The 20,715-nt window shown below is 40.1% G+C and overlaps 1 protein-coding gene across 1 annotated transcript in view; it reads left to right on the top strand.

Moving 5' to 3' along the window:
* Positions 1 to 20,715, top strand: part of LOC122789862 (U2 snRNP-associated SURP motif-containing protein-like) — a 1,539,784-nt gene that overhangs the window by 1,059,694 nt on the left and 459,375 nt on the right. Inside the window, exon 19 of the mRNA XM_044057296.1 lies at positions 6,700 to 6,951. Within this exon, the coding sequence (XP_043913231.1) occupies positions 6,700 to 6,951 (252 nt within the window). The remainder of the gene's footprint in view (positions 1 to 6,699; positions 6,952 to 20,715) is intronic.

The raw sequence follows: 20,715 nt of genomic DNA, 5'->3' as shown, positions 1-20,715 counted from the left end.
AGGTTAGGTTACGGCCTATATCTTAGTGGGTGGGGGCTGGAATGAAGCCGATCTCCCAGAACAACATTCAGCAAGATCATGGGCCTAAAGCAAGGGTCTTCTGTGCTCCCCAGGAGACCTTCATTCATCCCACATAGAGCCGAGTACATCTCAGTTGACCAGACTTTCAGTAGTGGCTCAAGCAGCTGTGGCTTGGGAGGAAAGAGAGAGAGCGGCTTCTAACAGCGTACCTATCTTGGGGTGGGAGGCTGCACTGGCTTGCTAAATGGTTGACACCTAGTTGAGAGCACTAGGTGTCCACCATGTGGAGATCATCTGCCAAGCCCATGCTGCTGAGTGCAAGTCGCACTTTGGACCAAGGGAGATGCAGAATGCAGTGACGTGCTTTCCCTTGCAGGGCAACTATAGAGGAGCTTGGAAGATCCGCTGTAAAGAACAGTTGGTACTTCTCCATGGGAGAGGCTAGGCCACCCCACATGACCAGCAAAGCTGGTCCACTCCGTACTACCTAACTCTTGCTATGAGCAGATGAGCTCCTAGTGGATTCCCAGGCAGGACCAAATATGCCATAAGGCTCTCACCTTCCTGACGATCTCTGGCTTTGGCAACCTAAAAAAATGGGCTGAATGGGTGCAAGTAGAATAGCCGTTTGCAGTCAGTCCTGTGGGTATTAAAAAAAGATTGTGACAAATTACTGAACGTAGGGATGGGAGTAGGTGATGAAAATTAGGTGGGAGTATTGCCTAATTAGACAAGGAAATGGTTTCAGGAGTGGGGCTCTGAGTTGTCCTCTCAAGAAGAAAAATCAAGGATTTTCATTCCAAAGAGAAGGTGTTGAAAACTGTTGACTGCTCTGTCCAAGATGTAATACTTGGTAACAAATATGAAACCTTAGTACCAGACGAGACTCAGAAGTATGTCTAAAGAAGAGGATGGGGCCATTTGGGAAAGGGCAAATACATAGAAGCGGAAAATGAAAAAAGGGAGTTATGGGTCAAAATAAAGAATATTAAAATCCTTTCAGAACATATAGTTTTAGAAGCCGAATATTTTTCAAATGGACAGAATGTAGGAATTGTATTTGTTTAGTGTATATGCAAAGTTTAAATGAATGGGAAAGGAAAAGCACAGGTTTGGAGAGGTAATGTGATCTGGACTTTTGGAACTTGTAAATGTACTGGGCTGGCAGTGTTTTTTAACATTTTATCCAGAAGTAAAATGTCTGTATTTATTGTATACGGAATTGGGAAGACCCATGGTTTGTGATTTTTGAGAGTTAGTACCCATATAAGAGTATGTATCTTTTAATAAAGAAATGTATGAAATGTAAAAAAATACTACATCTGTTAATGAATCTTTCTGTTGTAAGGAGTTTTAGTACTCATTTGGAAGATGGGAAGAGGCAGTGGATGGTACAAACATTAAAAGACATTTTAGATGTAGCTAGACTGTGCAGGTTAGGAAATAATCCAAAAACAACGTAGTAAACCACAGAAACACACACCGCTCGCAGAGGAGTAGGAATCCACAGAGTTTATTTAACAACGCCTTCAAAGTATAAGCGCTTTCGTCCCAAATATAGTTTTAACAGGAACTTCATCAGATACCTGGTATAGGTATCTGATGGATTTCTACTCCTCTGCAAGTTAGGAAATAAGACTTATAAAACAGGGAACGTTTATACTCTCATTTTCTGTAAGTCTGTTTCATAGCAAATTCTAGTGATGTATAGAAAGAAAGCAGTGCACCTAAATGTGATCATTGTTACTAAATTGGCTGGCTCAGTGATCACATGAAAATGTTTTCTGACCATGGGGCACTAGTGTTTGCTATGAAATAGGCAGTGTTCTGGTTTTAAAAAGTAAGCTTCAGCATAAAGTAGACTTGCACACTAATGTATGAAAGTAGTGTTGGACCATTTATTGAAGTATCATTTAGGTGTTTGGGTATTTTATGGCAGCTTGTCTCACTGTTTGCCTACAAGGTTGTTTACAATTAATAGAGTGTAAGACGCAAAAAACTAAACTTGGAGGGGGAAGGGAATGTATGAGGAAATAGTTATTTATTTAGCATGTAGGTGGACATCAGGCTTAACATCACTGAGAGAACAGGACCTTGTTAGGAGGAATTGTAATGTGATAAAAAGTTGGCTAGAAAAACAGAAATATTGAAAGAGATGGAAGAGGTCGATGTTCATCTTGGTAACTTAAATTTCTGAGTCTTGGGAATTCCTGTCCATTGTCAGCCCAAATACTAGAGAATTTCACCATCCAGTAGATGCCCCCTTTATATGACATAATTCGTATAAAGGAGATGTCTGCCAGCACCTTATTCATATCTTTTCTGCTGTGTCAGTTTGATGCACCACATGTTCAGTTGTGAGATCAGTCCATCAGTTATGCCGGAAACAAGAGACTTCATTTAAGTACCCCTTTTGAGGTTCCTTATTTTTATCTATTGTGTAATGGTAGCTTAGGCGAATAGCTGCCATTGGTGTGGAAAGCAAACTCTGCAGTGACTTATCCATTGTCATTTCTGTTTAGGTTCAGAGCACGATGTGCCTAGTGGCCATATCCGTGCATACTTTAATGATATGACCATTAAGTGTATGGTCAATTCACTTGGGTCTATATTATAAGCACGAAAAGACTAAACCGCGAACGCTCACATGAGTGAAAATGCCAGGAATCGAAAGTGAGATTGTGGGGTCGTATTACAGTGAGGAGTGGGATATTTGCCCTTTCCTCACTGTAGTACGACCTCAGAGTTAGAATATATAGTTAGTGGGGGGTGGGGCGCAGCCCCCCACAATAGCAAGTTCGATTACCGGCATTTTCGCTCATGTGAGCGTTCTCAGTTTTGTCTTTTCGTGCTTATAATATAGACCCAATTCACTGAACAGGTACATTAGGGAATGTAGTTCTATCAGTCCCCAAGCTGACAACCTCAGAAGGTGTAAAGAAGAGCATTTGAAGGAGGAGGAAATCTTGGAAGCAAACATCCATAATGTGTCTGACTCACCTCAACATGTCGAGGTCGGCAAGTGAGATCCTTCACATTCCCCAGCCTGACAACTAGCGGGCCTGAGACCTTTGGTGTGATCCCTCTAGTGGTTATCTTGTCTTCAACCTTTCTATGTCTTTGCCAGCCAAAATCAGGCTGGCATTGGTTGAGTCCAAAGCCACACAGCAGGCCTCAGTGTCCAACGCATGCATCTTGATTAATGAGGTTGAGATGGATTTCCTGTAGTTACAGTTTAAGAGGAAATACCTAGGGACTGGATTGGAGAGTCAGCTACCCACCCACCTCTGAGACCTTGTATCTTGTCAGACCCAAACTCGAGTCACCTTCCCGTAAAGATTTGAACTTTTCAAGGACAAGTGTAACAATTGTGGAATACAAAAAACTTTTTTTCACACGCCCATTTATTAGTCCAGTGGACCATGTTCAGGCTCAGCCTGGTAAAAGACAAAGGTGGAAGTTGTAATGTACAGAGAAAAAGAAGTTAGCAGTATCGTAATCACAAATAGTATTTTTACAGGTTTATACAAGAATACAGTGTGCAACAGTTTGTCTGTGTATCCAAATAATGCTGAAACCACTCAGCACTACCCAGCTAAATAGGCAAGTGGTAAAGGTGTTTTGTCTTGATTGAGCAATATATACCCTTCCTCCATAGTCTGTTTCAAACTTTTGTCTAGCCTGGACTGACTTTTTTCTTTGTACTTGATCTGCTTAAAAAGTTGTTTGGCTTTGGCTCAGGATGAACCAATTAAATAATTTCCTGAATGGAATTCAACTCTAGTGAAAATTTTATTTTACTTTGGGAATTTGTAAATGGTGTGTTACTGTCTGTTGTTCAAATCAAATGTTAGAGTAATTCTGAAATATCTGTCTCGAACGTTACTGCTCATAGAAGTCAGCCCCTCCATCTAACTCTTACTAGGCTACATGCTCTGCTTAAGAGCCCTGCCTTTCCTTCCATTAAGGACCTGATGTGTCTCAAGATAAATCCATTTTTTATTTTCTAAAGTGGTTTACAGGGCATTGACTAACTAGTCTGGTTATGATTGACAGATGTTAAGATCACTTTGGGGACGGGGTTGCTTTCCATCTCCAGGGCTTCTGACTTTAAGGTTTTATCTCTCCTTGTTCTTTGAGCAAAACAAAAAATTTGTTTCCTTTGCCCTTGACGTAAGGAGACTGCATTTGCCAAGCAGATTTTGTCCATCTGAGTTGCCTGTTTTATTGCCTTATATCCCCAGTTTGATTCCTTTCAGACACCTCTTTTTTTTTTTTTTTTTTTTTTTTTTTTTGAGGATGTGCTTGGGGTTATGCAGAAGGCCGGAAAACCCAATTCTAGGAAATCTTACTTATCCAAATGGAAGATATTTTCAGTTTGGTGTTTTTCTTGAAATGTGGATCCATTTTCAGTAGATGTTCCAGTAGATCTTTCTTACTAGTGTGAGTTACTTAAGAGTGGTTTGACCTTTTCTACCGGGAAAGTTCACTTGTCAGCCATTTCTGCCCGTCTGCCATTAACCTTACCTGTGACTTCCAGGTTGGAAGTATAACTATTTCTTAAAGGCGTCCTTCATGTTAAGCCTCCCAGGAAACCAGTTCCACCTCCTTGGGATTTGAATTATGTCTTACAGAAGCTTACTGCAGCCCCTTTTGAACCTGCTTCGTTTTGTACCTGGAATTTGCTCTCTTGCTTGCTTTAACCTCTGCTAGGAAGGTTTCTGAGATTTAAGCATTGATGGCTTCTCCACCTTAATCCCTCCTTTATGCCCAAGGTTGTGAATGAGTTGTCTCTTAATCTATTCAATTGCCCACTTTCTTCCCTTCTCAATCCTTCAGTGAGAGGGTTTTACACACCTTGTATGTGCATAGACCACTCAGATTTTATTTGGATAAGACTAAGGCTATCAGGACGTCTGATCAGCTGTTTTTCTTTTCATCCCAGGGCTGTGGGTTTGCCTGTCTCTAAACAAACAAGTTCTTAGATTTCTATGGTAATTTTGTTCTATTATGACTTTCATGGCAATACTCTTCCTGCTCCTCTTAAGGCTCACTCCACTAGGTTTGTGGCTTCCTCAGGTGCATTCTTTAAAGGCTTGGATACTAACACTATTTTAGAAGCTGCTACTTAGTCTTCTGTTCATACTTTCACCAAACAATACAACTGGGGTAGCATTCCTAGATCTAGGGCAGGGTTTGCTAGAGCCATTCTCCATGACTTTGTAGAAGGCTCTGTGCCTTCCTCCTCCCAGTGTTCTTACTAAGCTTTGGTATTCTCCCATATGTAAAGAGTACTGCAAAATTGAGTAGTAGGACATAGAATAGTTGTGTGAAATTTTACCATAGCCATAGATGTCCTTGTCTCCATTGCAGCATTATGTCCTTCTCCCTTCCCCCTGTACCTTGCTGTTTTCTTGGATGGCAGATTATTAGTCCTTTGCTCTGGCATTCCTGCTGGAGCATTTCAGTTATGAGGTTTGCAAGTGCAGATATTCTTTTATGGCTGACGTCATCCTACACGTGCGATGTTCCATGTATCTGCAGTAGCTAAAATCTGTTGTATGCTGGCCAGACATCTAGTCGCTTGGGTGGAGGACTTCCCATATGTAAAGAATACTACAGCATAGAAGAGAAGAGAAGAACATCTGTGCTTTTGGTTAGATTTTACACAAATGTTCTGTCCTTGGCATCATGTAGATAAGCATTCTACAAGAATGAGAATCTTGTGATGTATTTCAGGAGTGTGCATACCAAGCATCCACGTTGCAGCAACCTTGTTATTGGAACATTCCTTTTCGACACTTGAGTTATGACCTCCACATCAAGAACAGCATATCATTTGGGAAGCTTGCCTTCAGGCCACACTGCATGAAACTCCAACTTCTGCTTGGCTCCTTTAACCACTTGTAAAGGTTTGGAACACTAATTTGGATTCTTCCCAAGTGGTGTTCTTGATAGGGAGGGCTGCTACTAGAACATAAAACAGATGCAAATATTGTTTTATGATGGTTATGTTTGAGAGGAGCCTTTGCAGTTGGTGCTTCATTGCCTTCCATTATCCAAAGTAAATGTTAGTCTTGTAATTTTACATCCTTGTATTCAGACTTGGAACTGCAGTACTCTGTCTTATGTATTTGACAAGATCTGTGGGTGTTGAGAATACATCACTTAACCCAGCATAAGAAGCCCTGTTAGTAGTTGCATGCTGACCTCTCTTCTAATATAAGAAGCATAGGAGTTAAACTGTCAGCGTAGAATACAAGAAGGATGTACCCAGGCATTGAATTTTCTGCATGGAGCCCTCTCAAAATGAGCTGAGTACTGGCATGTACCTGTTATTTTCTTGTCATTTTTCTTCTTTTTGCTTTGCTTAGGGCCCCTTTTCCCAGCCATCCTTAAACAATTCTTTCCACGCCAGTGATCATGTGGATCTTCCATGGTGGTTTTTTTGGGGGGGGGGGGATTCATCATAAGAACTACCATTTTTGCTGTGAACATTAATAATTAAGTGGTGCCATTTGTCATGCGGCCAGGAGTCCTTTTGAATACTTACTTTGAGTGTTCTACATTAATTTTCTTCTTGAGCAGGGCCTTTGCATACAATGAGATTTTTGTTTTTTAACATAATGGTGGTACTGTTAAATAGATCTAATTCTGAATGTGTCTTAACATTTTTAGACCCCAGAACATGTAGATGGCGTTCCAATTGATGTTGATGGTACTCCGTTGGATGATGTAGATGGCGTGCCAATTGATGACGTTCCTCTTGATGGAATTCCTCTGGATGGAGTTCCTTTCGATGGAATTCCTCTGGATGGAGTTCCTTTCGATGGAGTCCCCCTTGATGGAATCCCCTTGGATGAAGGCCCAGTTGATTATTTGGATGGAATTCCTATGAAGCTGGAGGAGGATGATATAGATGGCATTCCAGTAAGTAGATATTGATAGCTGTATATTACTGTGTAATAGACTTTCTAGTATGAAGGCAAATTTATGTTTCCTTTATTCCTTTTTTGGAAGGAGAAGTATTCTAAGTGTTTATGATCCATTCTTATCTGAATGCCAACTCTGGAATCATTTAATGTGACGACTCTACTTCAGTGCTCAAGAAAATTATTGTGATTCTAGTTGGTCCTTAAAAACTTTCACCTTTTCGTTTGTGAAATGTAGGCATTATAGGATCATAGGAGGTTACTAGGCTAATGGCCCTGGGGCCCTTACAAGCCTAGCCAAGAGTTTATCCCCAAAAATTGTGTGTGTGTGTGTGTGTGTGTGTGTGTGTGTGTGTGTGTGTGTGTGTGTGTGTGTGTGTGTGTGTGTGTGTGTGTGTGGTGTAAGGATCTCTGTTTCGGAATGGTTTAAGTCTTCACAGGAATAAACAAGATGCTGTATGAGGAAATCACCGACACTTGGAGAGAGACAAGTAAAGAGTGTGGGGAGAGTTGGTACTGGGGAAGATTAGATGCAAGGACTATATTTGTAAAATGACTTCAAAGGAAGGGCAAAATATTCTTACCAGCATGTCACTTCACCTCATACGATTTATAGCTTAAGTATGCTTTTACTGCCAAAATCATACAGTTTAGTTAAAAGAAAAATGCAAATATTTTGACTAAAAAGTCGGTAGATATGCAGCAGTAGAAGTGTGTGAGAAAAGACAGCCTGTGTAAAGGTAAGGTCATGTGACCGTTAAGACTTCATGGCTTTTCCTGATTGCCCCCCCCCACGCCTCACAGCCAAGATTACTTACAATGCATTTTACAGATGTGTTAAATCTTTAGCAGCTGACGGAATGAGCAAACATAATTTTGCAAGAATAAGCATCTGCTAAAGGGACCTTTGAAACACAAAAGATTACTTGCAATGCATGTAATAGATCAGTTAAACCATCAGCTGATGTAACAAGCAGAGTTATTTTTACAAGAACTAGCATCTGTTGAATGGAACCTCAAAACATAGACCAGCCTACTAAAATTCTTGAAAATATGTGCTTTCAGGTATCATCTATGTCAGTCTTTGCATCACTATTCCGTTCTCAAAGGACTGTCATGAATAAAAACTTTCTACTGGTTCAATTGCTGAAATGAGCCAGCAGATGGTGCATTTCAGCAACATATGAAGAAGAACCACCACAGGGATCTGGTTATTTTACATGTTTTCAGAGCTCTTTCAAATAGCACAAAAAAGCAGCTCCATTCAGAAAACTGAGGGGATCTCTCTGCATCATAACCTTTAAAGAGCAAGTGCTGAAAGTAAATACACACCTGACAATTTTATTTCTAAGTGTTTGGAATTTTGTTCTCATGGATAAAAAGGTGTTTTGTCTTTGTTTTGGTACATCTAATGAAAGACGCCTTCAGCAAAATTTCAGACTGCCATGCTAGAATCCTCTACCCGGGTATAAACGCAAAGCAAAGTAGAGTTACATAACAAGTTACTTAGTAAGTGTCTTCTTAAGGGCTCTCTTTCATTAGGTCAGACCAATAGGGAAAGGAAGTGAAGGAATCACAATTAGGGAAGCTTTTCTCAGCAATCCAGATGTGTATGCTGACAACTCCTGTCATTATTATCACGCAGGTGCAAACAGTTCTGCCTTCTCCTCCATTCTTTAATTCTTCATCACTGAGGAAAGGGACAGAAAGTGCCTAAACCTACTAGAGTACCAAGTAAAGATAACAAAAGGCCTAAATCCTAGGAAAGCCACAAGGGATATGGGTTACAGATTGTATAAGCCAATGAAATTATATTAAAGAAGTATTATTAACATTAAATTCTTAGCTAACTGCATTTTGCTCCCCTTGTGAAAGACTATCTGTAACGACTGATTCTTAACCAGCATCAGGAGCTAAAGCTCTTGGGAGTTTGTCTAACACAGAGCAATCCAATCCAGTTCAAAAGCAAGAGACAAAGTAGAAACTGGAATGACTGTCAAAGTACAAACAGATTTGCAGGTGACAGTCCTGAAAAACTGCTGCATTACAACAGTGTTGGAAAGTATTCATGGAGCAGTCTTGGACTGCATGAAGTGAACGTCCAGTTTGTCATTATTTATGATTTATGATACTGCCTCTACCACATGGTGGCCATGTAGTAGGTCACAAAGTTCCTTTTAGTTATCTTTTTAAAAACAAATGAATTCACATAAGCTGTCATTTAACAAAATGCTTCCTCAGGTGTTAATTTCGAATATATTCACCACTGCCCATGACAATGGTATTTCGATAGCAATGGGTATATTCAGTGATACATGTGATGTTTCATTCAGATAAAACTGGATGCCTGGAATGCACTGCAGGATTTGGTCAGTGTCCTTTTACCACATTACAAGGTCAGATGGTACCCAAACTAGTCAGATGTACTCCAAAAGTAGAAATTTAAGTTCCTTTCTTAGTAATCCCCTACTTTTATTTGTAGCTGTACCTGTGCTAGCTCTATTTTGAAAAGTGCTGCCCCCCCCCCCCCCCCCCAACATGCAGCAGGGTTATTGTTGCATATGTAACATGGTGCATATTATAACACATGCAGAATGGTTTATGGTGAATTCAAGATCCCCACAGATGTGCAGTCTCTCCTTTTACTTTTCATGGGCATAAAGAGCACTGCTAAATCATATCAGATAATTCTGGAGATTACAGCTTTGATTATGCAAACCATTGGTGCTTCAGTTTAACAGAGTGAAAGGCAGACAACACAAGGTGTCTTTTAGAATTCTGGCTCTGTTTTATATATATATATATATATATATATATATATATACATGTTTCAAATGTTTAAGGGCTCCTATCTCTTTCATGAAAATGTGCACTGATTTATCTAATATATGCACTGGAATTAATTGCATGGCTGCATCTTCTGGTCTGTGGTGCAGTGCACGGCCTTGATAGATTGCTAGTCAATCTAGATGCTGCGCTGTCACTCGCACCCAGAAATGGTTACCTCTCTTCTCTGCAACACATGCAGATCCAGCATGCAGCTCTGAATTCTGTACATCACATTCATTTTAAGTTTAATGGTGGACAGTTTTCTCCCTTGTAAATACTTTTAGCATATTTATTTTTATAAATTTACACTTTCATATCTGCCATAATTTCCCATCACTTTTATCTTCCAAGAAACCATAAAGGGAGTTTGATACCCATGCTTCAGTGCTATCCATATAATGATCTCTTCCCCAAGGTCCTGAGGAATTTTCTCCAGCATTCTTAGGGTCTGCCTTCATTCCCCCCAGACTGAGGGCCATCCATGTTTAAGGGTGGTCATGCTTAGTCCCCAGGCTGGGTAACTACCTGGAATCTTCATCAGCAGTGACGTGGAACATTTGTGTTTTACCAGTTGTGCAGTGGTTAACATTATCACATCACAGCAATAGGTTCTCCAGTTTGATTATCGGCTGGGGTGCCTTCTGTGTGGAGTCTGCATGTCCTCCTTGCATTTGCGTGGGTTTCCTCTGAGTACTCCAGTTTCCTTCCACATTCCAAAGACCTGCATCTGGAGCATTTCTTCCCGGGTTTCTGCTGAAAATAGGCTTTGTCCTAGTCTGACTTTCCCAGTTAACAAATGTTAAAATAAATAAATATGTCAGATCCATGCAGATGCTGCAGTGCATGGCCTGCAATACTGGCATCCAGAGCATGTCAACTCCTGCAGATGTACAGCCTCCATCTACAAGGTGTACACTGCTTGTCATGGATGTAAACATCATCGCCTGATAAATACCTGTGAAACCTGCTACAACATTCAGCCTCTACTGTGCATCATTGAAGACTGTGGAGCCCTAACCCAACCCCCCCCCCCCAAACATACACTGATCAAGCCAACATTGGCCACTTACTTCCACACGCCACAGTTGGCTTCTCCAGCACATGAATCACAGTTTAATTTAATCACAGGTCACCTGGATCATATTCATGACTTCATTCCTCCATGCAACTGAGCTGTCAATGATTTTTAGCATTACTAAGGTGCCCTGCAATACTAGCTAAAGAAACTTCTCTTTATAGTCACTGTATCAAATGGTAGCCAAGACTGAAATTACACATAATTCATTTTTAATTTCACTTTTTCCAAATCAGGTATACAGTAATTACGTTATCCTATCCTTTAAGGAGGGTGCAGTTCAAGGCATAAGAAAAGCTCTCTCAAAGTCCAATAACTTTCCATTGCATTCTCTTATTTTGTTTTATTTAGCACATTTTCTGTGTCCTTTCCTGCTGTATTGACTATAGTCTGCTCTAAACCAAAACTCTGTAGGATTATGTGAGTTTTTCCTCATATTTGAAAAACCTCTGTTCAGCTAAAAGCAATTTTGTCTACATACAGTCTCATTATTACCTTTCTCTGCAGCTCCAATGACCCTTTGTCTGCAGTTTCTGTTGCTATAGCTATTTCCAATTAAGTATACAGTGTCTCTCTCACCATGCAGGAGTTTCTAAATTCTCTTGTTGAGCAGGCCACACATGAACCTTTCTCTTTGTATATCATCTAAAGCTTTTCCAGATTTCTGTTGATCAGCAATATAGGTGGATATGGACTAACAGCTTTGTTGTTTGTACTAGTTGTGGAAGCAAAAACGTTCCGCAAAAACTACAAGCTTCAGTTACAAATGTTTCCACAGGTCTTCTACAATTTCCTTACAGCTTTATTCTGACGTAAATGGTCCATTTAGGCTGTGAAGTAGATTAAACGTTTTGGCCTTCTTTACAATAAAAAAAAAAATGCTGCCACTGTTTTGTCATTGTTTCACAGGGCAATGCCGATCCAATCTACTTAAGCATGTTGCTTACTTTTCAGTGTTGCTGTCAAAAGTGTCCACAAGTCCTACAGAACCTGGCATTTTGGTTCCCAGCTTGAGCTGCACTGCAGCGGAAGAATCTTTCCAGACCATGTTGAAACAGCTGGAGAAATTTTTTTTTTAAATACAAACACGTAAACAAGGCATGCCCCTGCAAGTCAGAGTACCAGTTGTATTTGTTGTTTTGAGCTCATCACTGGTTCTGTCATGCTTAAGTACTCATGTATTTCGAAGCACCCACTGAGGGGAGAACACCTCAAAATCCCACTTGTTTGGGAGCATTACTCAGTTATTGACTGTAACCTCAGAGGAGAAAAACTGAATAAATTACAGTGAAAAACAGTATGATGGCACTAAATGCTTGATAAAAATAGAACTACCTAAGCATTAGTTGGTAACATCCTAATCCATATGGGAATGAGCAAGATTTGTGAACTGATGAATCTTTGACCACATTATATGTCAAAGTGTACTTTTTAATATATAGGGATGAAATATAATGTGGAAAAAATGGAAAACAGACTGGTTAACACTTAAGGAATTTTTTTACAGCTGAATGAGTGAGGTTTTGTTGCAGATCCTCCCCTAAATCAAATTTCTGATATGCTTACAAAACTTAATAAAAGGATGAAAGATGATTCTGGAAGAGGAATTCATCAGACATATTAACAACATGAAACAAATTTTTGTTGCATGGCAGAGAGATTCCAAATCAGATTTCACCCAGGACAGCATGGTTTGTTAATTTTTGTTAGTTCTACTGAAGTCCTATGCTAGAAGCTGTTAAGAGGGAAAAATGCTAAACTAAAAAAAAAAAAAGGGCATTCTTGTGAGTAGCAACTTTTGGCTTATTTTTCTGGACTGAACTTGCATTATGGTTCGGCTGCACAAGCATGGTTTCAGTTTATTAGTTGGATTAAACAATAGATGCATTATTGGCAGGTTTATCCGTTATTAATGAAATTGGTTAAAAGAATATGACTGTGCCTCAGTAGTTGAAGGGAATAAAGTTTAACTTGTAAAAAGCATGAAATAATGGTGAAAGGAAGCTGAGTAATGTTGCTGGTAGGCGTTAACATTGCTCATTTGAAAGCAGTACTAATACTGCTGACTGTGTCTGTGTAATACTAAATGCTGACAGAACCCACTGTAAATGCCTGTGACACATATGTACAAAACACCTAGATCAAGCACGAAACACTCAGAAGAGTTAATGACATTTATTTATTCTACAAGTGCACGGAATGGATTAATATTAGGTGATCTTAACCTTCCTGTAGTAAAATGGCTGATGACTGATTCACTTACTGTTTCTAGAAACAGTACTGGTAATTTATTGATGGAAAACAATTTGAGACATATTGTGGACAAACCAGCTAGATGTAAACATATTTTAGGCATACTGTGCACCCGAGGGATATTCAAAGTAGAAGACTAGCATTTTAAATTTAAATTGAGGAGCCACAGGAGCTTGCAGAATGGTGAACAGATTTGCTATACTCTTGTTATTGCAAGCAGGGTGCTCTTTGGAAGACCCCTACCTGACTGCAAGCATGCATCTCTTGTACTTATTTATTACTTCTACCTGGTTATAATCACTCAGTAGTTGTGGAATTGTTATATAAATGTCTGCCAATTTCTAACCCCGCAAATAAAACAACCTAAACGTAAAGGGTATTCATGGATTACATTAACCCAGAGCAACACTTGAGCAAGGACCCATGGGAAAAAAAAGTTTGACAATAAAGACAAAAAGAAAATATGGAGCTTTCTGAAAGATCACTGTGCAACATATAAGAATACAAAAAGGCAATTTAACGTCCAAGAGAGGTATCTTCAGTAATGTGGCAATATAAGTAAGAGAACTGAAAACTTGCTAATGTACAGGAACAGACTGATCAACAAGAGAGGAACAGAGAAAATAAGTAAATGACTACCAGAATAAGTAGTCTGGCTACGAAGATCAAACAGGCCACATGAAAGGACCAACAATACTATGATGAACATCTACTTTAAATATAACTAACAATCAAAAAGAGTTTTTTTAACATATTAGAGAGAGAGAAAAGACAGAGGGTCTTTCAGGGAGAATTTTGCTTGTAGTGATAGGAACGTCTGTTCATTAATTATTTTGCAAACTTCCATGAATCCACAAGTTCAAATTTAAATATGCTAGCTACGAACAGCAGTGAGGGATTCCTTAAAGCAGGTGATGTAGATATCATTAATTTTCTTGGCAGTCTGAGTTCTGCTACAGCTTCAGGTCCCAATGACATTTAAGAGATGTTAAGACACTAAAACAGATCCTAATAAAATCTTTAAAATCAAGTCATGTTCCAACATCATAAAACAGTGCTACATAAACATCTCTTCAATCAGTCAACTTAAAAAATCAAACAGAATCGGTCTCCTTCACAGACCATTCAATCAATCCTCTGTTCCATCTGATGGTATTCTCAAACCTTCCTTAACATTCCAACCCTTCATTCTGAACAGGTCTCCAAATTATAATTTTCTCCCTTTGCTATTGATTTGTATATAATATAAAAACCAACTATGCCTAATGACACATGCTTGTCATTCTGAATTAAGAGCTCCTATTTTTAAACTCTATATATTTTGTTTCCTGGTGTAAATTTTTGAGCTGCTAAGCTAGATTCATTAATCACTCTGTTATGCTTTTATAATTGTTTATTTCTGATCTTGTAACTTCAGGCTGAAATTAGCCCATTTGGACTAGTATTCTACTCTGGTTAAATAAAATAAATAAAATGAGCAAATTAAGTAATTTATGGGACAGATAAAATACCAGATGAGTGGAAATGTGTTTAAGTAAAACTTGTATACAAAGGAAAAGGTCCATGGGATAGTACTAACAACTATATAGACTCACACGGCATTTGACAAACAAAGGAAACGTTATGTAGATGTTAGTCTTACATTTGTTAATAGAACAGATAGGAAGGCTGCAGAATATTACTTAAAATGCATATGCAAACAATATAACACAAAAACAGATCTGTCTACCTGCACCTTTGAATATCCAAACTGGTGTAGCAAGTCCATTTCTAAACTGGATATCTGTGTCACGTGACTACTGGGTCAAAAATGTCAGGTAGACAACAAACCTGTCAGAGTGATATTATGAGATACAGCATTGGTGTGCCAAAGAGAGTCAAAGTTTTGGCCTTTAATTTTTAGTTTGCATGATATGGGCATAAATATTAATTCATTTTTTTTACTGCTTATGGCTGCGGTTGTGGTGCGGTAGCGTTGTTGCCTCACAGTAAGACGCTATCTGGTTCGATTCTCAGCTAGAGCGTCTTCTGCGTGGAGACGTGTGAATGGGCTTGCCTTCATTGAAGGTTGTGCGTCAGGGCTGGCAACTCGACACGTAAAAATCAACTGCCAATCATCAGCAGACCGGAGTTCCGCTGTGGCGTCCCCTAACCGGGAGAAGCCGAAAGACACAAAATTTTTTTTACTGCTTATATGCAGATGACCTAAAATGGATAAATATATATGTAACTGGAAAGGAGGACCAGTTTTCATTTCAATACTATATTGGCAAACTAAATGCTTGGACTGAGTCAGTCAATAGAGATAAAAGTCTTGGCAGATGTTTAGCCCTTCTTTCCTACACAATAGTTATAAATAGGCAGCTGTGAGATAGATGAACTAACTTTAAGAATGGGTTAACAGCAAATTTAAATTTCATTACAACATAGATCATGTCTTTAAAAAGAATGCAATATGGTAGCAGGTGTTAACAATGTTCATTAAGTCCATAGACCCTAGCATATTAAGAAGTTTCTACATTTTTCTAAATGTCAAAAGAGAGTTTGGTAGTTGCCTCCAGTTCCTGCACACTAAGAAACAAAGGATGAAACTGAAAGGCATCCATAGAGATTTACAAAAATGGTAAAGGTTGTTAAAATGATGCCATATAAAGAAAGGCTTGCTAAACTAAAATTACTTTCATACCACTGACATAAACAAAGGATTATTCTATAGTTTTACATAAATAACCTTAAAAAAACACTCAAAAAAGTACATGAAATTAAGTGAAGCGATAGGACAACAAATTGGTTCTCAAGAAAAAGCAATAGCCTACTGGATAAGTTCACCACCTGGAATAATGTATGTTCATAATCTTGATTGTGTTTAAGAATGCCAAAGACTTGTTGGGGAGGTTTGTTACAATGTTAGGCTGATAGGGCCTTGGCCTATGCTTGACACCATACTGTATTGTATCATACTGTGTAAACAAAAGTAATCCTGTTGGTGAATTAATGGGCACTGTCTTTTTATGCTCCCACTTCTTACTTGTCCCTTTTTTAAATTTTTCCAAATCTTTTGGGTTTCTAATACCATGATGGGAATGGACCCCATTCCTAAGTAAAAGTACGATTAAAGTTCATGAAATTAGTATTGTTTCACTCTTTGATGTCAGCCAAAAGTGCTCTTCAAAACACCTGCAACGTGCCCAGTAATGACATCTTCTGCAGTTTGTATGGAGTTACATGTATTTGTAACATCTCTAAATATTATCGTAGACTGTTCTTTATAAGATCTATTGCTCCTACTACTATTGGATCTATCTGGGTATGTTTTTTTTCCACATTGCTCTTGTTTCTGCTTGCAAATCCCAATATTTTATAAATTTGTCTCTCTCTGTACGCAGAACACTGTAGTCACTGGGTGTAGTGATTTCAATGATCAGTGCTATTTTTGTCTTCTTTTCTTGGACCACTGTATCCGGTTTTCTACCATCTATCTTTTGAACTGTTGATAATGGATGATCCCATGTGATGTAGACTTCATTATTTTCTGTGATGCTTTGTGGCTCATGTTTCCAGTGTTTTTGAGCCACTTCAATACCATAATGTTTGCACAATTCCCAGTGCAACAGTCTTGCCACATTATTATGCCTTTCAGTATACAGTCCTTCTGCCATTAGTATGTCACAATCAGCAACGAGGTGTGTGACCGTTTCCAATTCGGTTTTACAAAATCTACATTTGTGTGTTTCTCCCACATGTTCAATGGACGTTGTAAACCAGCGTCTCTTCCATTTGGTTCCACAGCTGTTTGAGTAGTTCGTATCACTGGAATATGAGATATGACATAGGTCTCACATACTTGCCCAGGTGTACACCTCATTGACAAGACTCAAAAAAAAAATGTAAAATGGGCATTTGGATTGGGGATCATATGAATCTTCTAAAAAAGACACCAAACAAATCATCATCATCAAGGTATCTGACACAATTCTTCCAACTTACTTAAAGTCTTTTTGTAGTAGATCCATACCTTGTGATTGAGTCCTAAGTAGTGAACAGAAAAACAGGGAGGGAAAAATACAACATAAATTCATAAGGCACATTATAACATAGTATAGCACTGCTGGAAGGAGCCCTTCCTCTGGTAGTCGCATCTAACTTGTATTGCTTTGTGAGTATATATATATATATATATAATGAAGCCCATATCACAACTACACAGATAACATCCAAAGATGAGTTTAAAAGTAAAGCTGACAAAGTAACAACTGCAATTGTGCTCCACGACAAAGTAACTGCAATTGTGCTCCACTACTTCAGCCAGTGACATGCTGTAGAAGGATACAGCCCTAACTATAGCCTAGGTGACCTGGTTTCAATTTGCAGCTTGGGCATCTGAGTCACTGGCGGGGGGTGTTTTTGACCCCTGGGGGTTAGAGCACAGGAGGTGTCCTTAGCGCAGCAGGTGCATTAGCTTAATTGCCATGGAGGTAGGATGAAATGAATGTCAGCCCATCCCATTGTATGTATAGTTTGGCTCTGTCTCCTCTTTGGACTTGAACATGGATGGAGTAAGTCCAGGTGGAAGGACAGCCTGATAACCCTGCTGGATGAGGAGAGGTGAATGTCCAGCTGCTTTGGAGCCAAAGAAAGAGAAAAAACATTTTTTTCTAATACTCGAGTCCCTGTTACACGTTTGCCATTGACCTACCTGAAGCACAAGAATAAGTGTAAATCTTCATGATGTGCGTTAGCCCAGTCACTATAATAGCTGAACTGCCCACAGCCATGTGGTATACCTGTGTTTCACCTTGTTTGTCCAGTGTGGAGTAAAGTACTGAAATATAAATAATGTGACTTTGAATGGGAGAAAGGAAATTCACCCCGGGGATCACGTCAGTCGCCCTGCTAGACAGGGGTCCAGGGAAGTAAATACTGTGGGAAGAACTAGCCAGGGAATTGTTATGGCTAGGCTGCTAAAGGCCCTAGGGCCGATAGCCCAGTACCAACCTAGGAACCTAAGTTTCTAATCGTCAGAGATTTGGGCTGCATGGCTAGTCTTAAAAAGTCCCTTGTGGTCATTAGCCTAGTAAACACCTGTGAACCTAAGTTAGCACCTCTCAACCCTGTCAATGAGGGACATGGGTGGAACCCCTGGAACAAATTTGTGGGTTCCCATCCACTCATCGAGGAGGTGCTTGAGGAGGGTCAGCGAGGTACTCTGCCGTGTATGGGAAGTCTATTCCAGAGACAGGGCAGCCTCTGGGAGACAAACCTGTCTCCAGCAGGTTTTGTTGATGTCGCATATATTAGATTCAGGCCTTTCAAGTAGGTAATGCAGGAGGACTTAGACTTACAGTTATGGAACATCTCTAATGGGGCTAGGTCCGAGGTTGCCTTGTAGGCAAGACACAGATCACTTCTAAGCAGTCTGTACGATACCGAGTAGAGTTATAGTGATTTAAGCCTGTCCGCATACGACAAGTGTGGGAGGCCATGGACTCTGAGATATTTCTGTGGCGTTTCCAGTTGGCTCAGATGTTTGGTGAGAGGGTACATACCAAATGGGGCGTTGTACTCCATTATTGGTCTGAGGGAGGAGTATAGAGAGGTAATAACCTCCTTTTTTCTGGATGCAATCCTTTTTCTCATGAGATGAACCAAGTAAAAGGCTTTTCTGACCACTGCCACTACATGATGGTCGAACGTGAGATTATCAGCCTGAGAACCCAGGTCTCTCTCACCACAGGTTGTGAGCTTAGGGGGTTGCCGTTGATGTGGTAATCAGCAGAGGCCGTGTTTTTGCTGAATGGTATGATGCTTTTTTTTTTTGCATTTAGCTTGAGGCCGTGACTTTGGGACCAGTCATTAATTGCTGAGAGACCCATTTGCAGTATGTTAACATTATTTGGCGAGTCAGTGACAGCACCCAACTTAGTTATCTGCAAACTTCGTCAGCCACAGGCCTTTTGTCTTTGCGTGGTCCTCTGAGAAGTAGATGCCAAACAGTAGGGGTCCCAGGACAGATAGCTGGGTAACTCCACTGCACAAAGATGGGCCATCTACAGACCCTGAAAATTAGACCTACAAGTCTCACTAGTCTTGTATGTAAAGCCATGGAAAGAATTATCATGGCTATGATCAATAGAGATATAGTAAACCTTCGGACACTGGACCCATCCCAGTTTGGTTTCATGGGCAGATCATGCCTACTCAACTGAAGGACTTCTTTGAAAAGGTCACCAAAGCAATGGATGAGGGCAAAATCATTCACACTGCTTACCTTGACCTGGCCAAGGCATTTGACACAGTACCTCACTCAGGCATTGTTAAACTCGAGGTTGGGTACAAACCCGTATGTCACCCGGTGAATAGCCAACTGCCTCATAGATAGGACCCAGGAAGGTAGAATTGGGGAGTCCATCTCTACAAAGAGGGCAGTCACAGGTGGAGTCACTCAGGGATCAGTCATTGGACCTCCTCTTTTTGGGATTTACTTCTGAGAAGTCAAGGCCAATGTCAGTGGTTTCTGGCTGACTAAATCTAGAAGTTGTCATTGAATCTCACACTGACACAAATGTTCTCCAGGAGAGGCTGACACAAGCAACTGTTGTCAGAGTCATGGACTAAAACTAAATGCCAAGAAATGCATAATAGTATCCGTTGGGAAGTCATCCATCCCTGGTAACCATCATATTTACAGCACACCGCTTAGAGTCGACTCACTAGTCCGTGACTTGAGACACACAGATAGTAATCTATCCTTTGATCATCACATGTCTACAGTGGTGAGGAAATCGTTCTATGCTGTGCAACTTATAAACAAAGGTATAGCATCCAAGTCCAAGGAATTCATTGTTCCACTGTATTTGGCATTTCATCAGACCTGTCATTGAGTACACTGCCCCCTTTAGTATGTATGTACCTAACCGGGCATGTCCAACAACTGGACCGTCCACAGTGGTTCCTCACTAAAAGAATACAGAGCGCAAGTAATATGCAGACCGCCTCAAGGCCCTAACCCTGTACTGTCTCCAACAGGCTTTTGAGGGTAGATCTATCCCTGGCATGCAGGGCATTGTCAGACTCCAACTCTGGACCTCCTGCATATCCACAAAACAAACAGCATCAGAATTACCCATTCTAAAAACTTAAATTTGGCCTGTGATATAAACAGGAATTGCTAGAGAGAGAGGTATTGTATCCCAGAGTATACCCCATCTATGGAACAGGCTCCCTATCCATGTGAAACGGAGTTCCTCCCTAACCCAATTCAAGTGCAACTTGGACAGTTGGATGTAAAGTACAAATTCATCCCTGGTTTGGCACCTATGTCTAATGGACACAGGTAACCTGTAAATGGTTCATCTCCCAGGCCCATGCTGACACTTTTCAAGGGTATCTCAACTTGGCAGAGATTTGGGATTCATGGCTAGGCTTAAAAAGGCCCTTGTGGTCGTTAGCCTAGTAAACAACTATGAGCTAGTGACAAGTATATTATCGGAGGTGGAGGCACCTTTTTAGAACTTGAGGGTCCTGTCGGTGAGTCATTTGGCTCACCCACCTGATGAGATAGGGATTTACGTCAGGTTGTTAGCTTTTTTTCCCCGGGGGGGATTT

The sequence above is a fragment of the Protopterus annectens genome, chromosome 15.part0 (genome assembly GCF_019279795.1).
Source record: "Protopterus annectens isolate FY-2018-M chromosome 15.part0, PAN1.0, whole genome shotgun sequence".
Classification (NCBI taxonomy): Eukaryota; Metazoa; Chordata; order Ceratodontiformes; family Protopteridae; genus Protopterus; species Protopterus annectens.
This window is presented reverse-complemented; position numbering and strand designations above follow the sequence as displayed.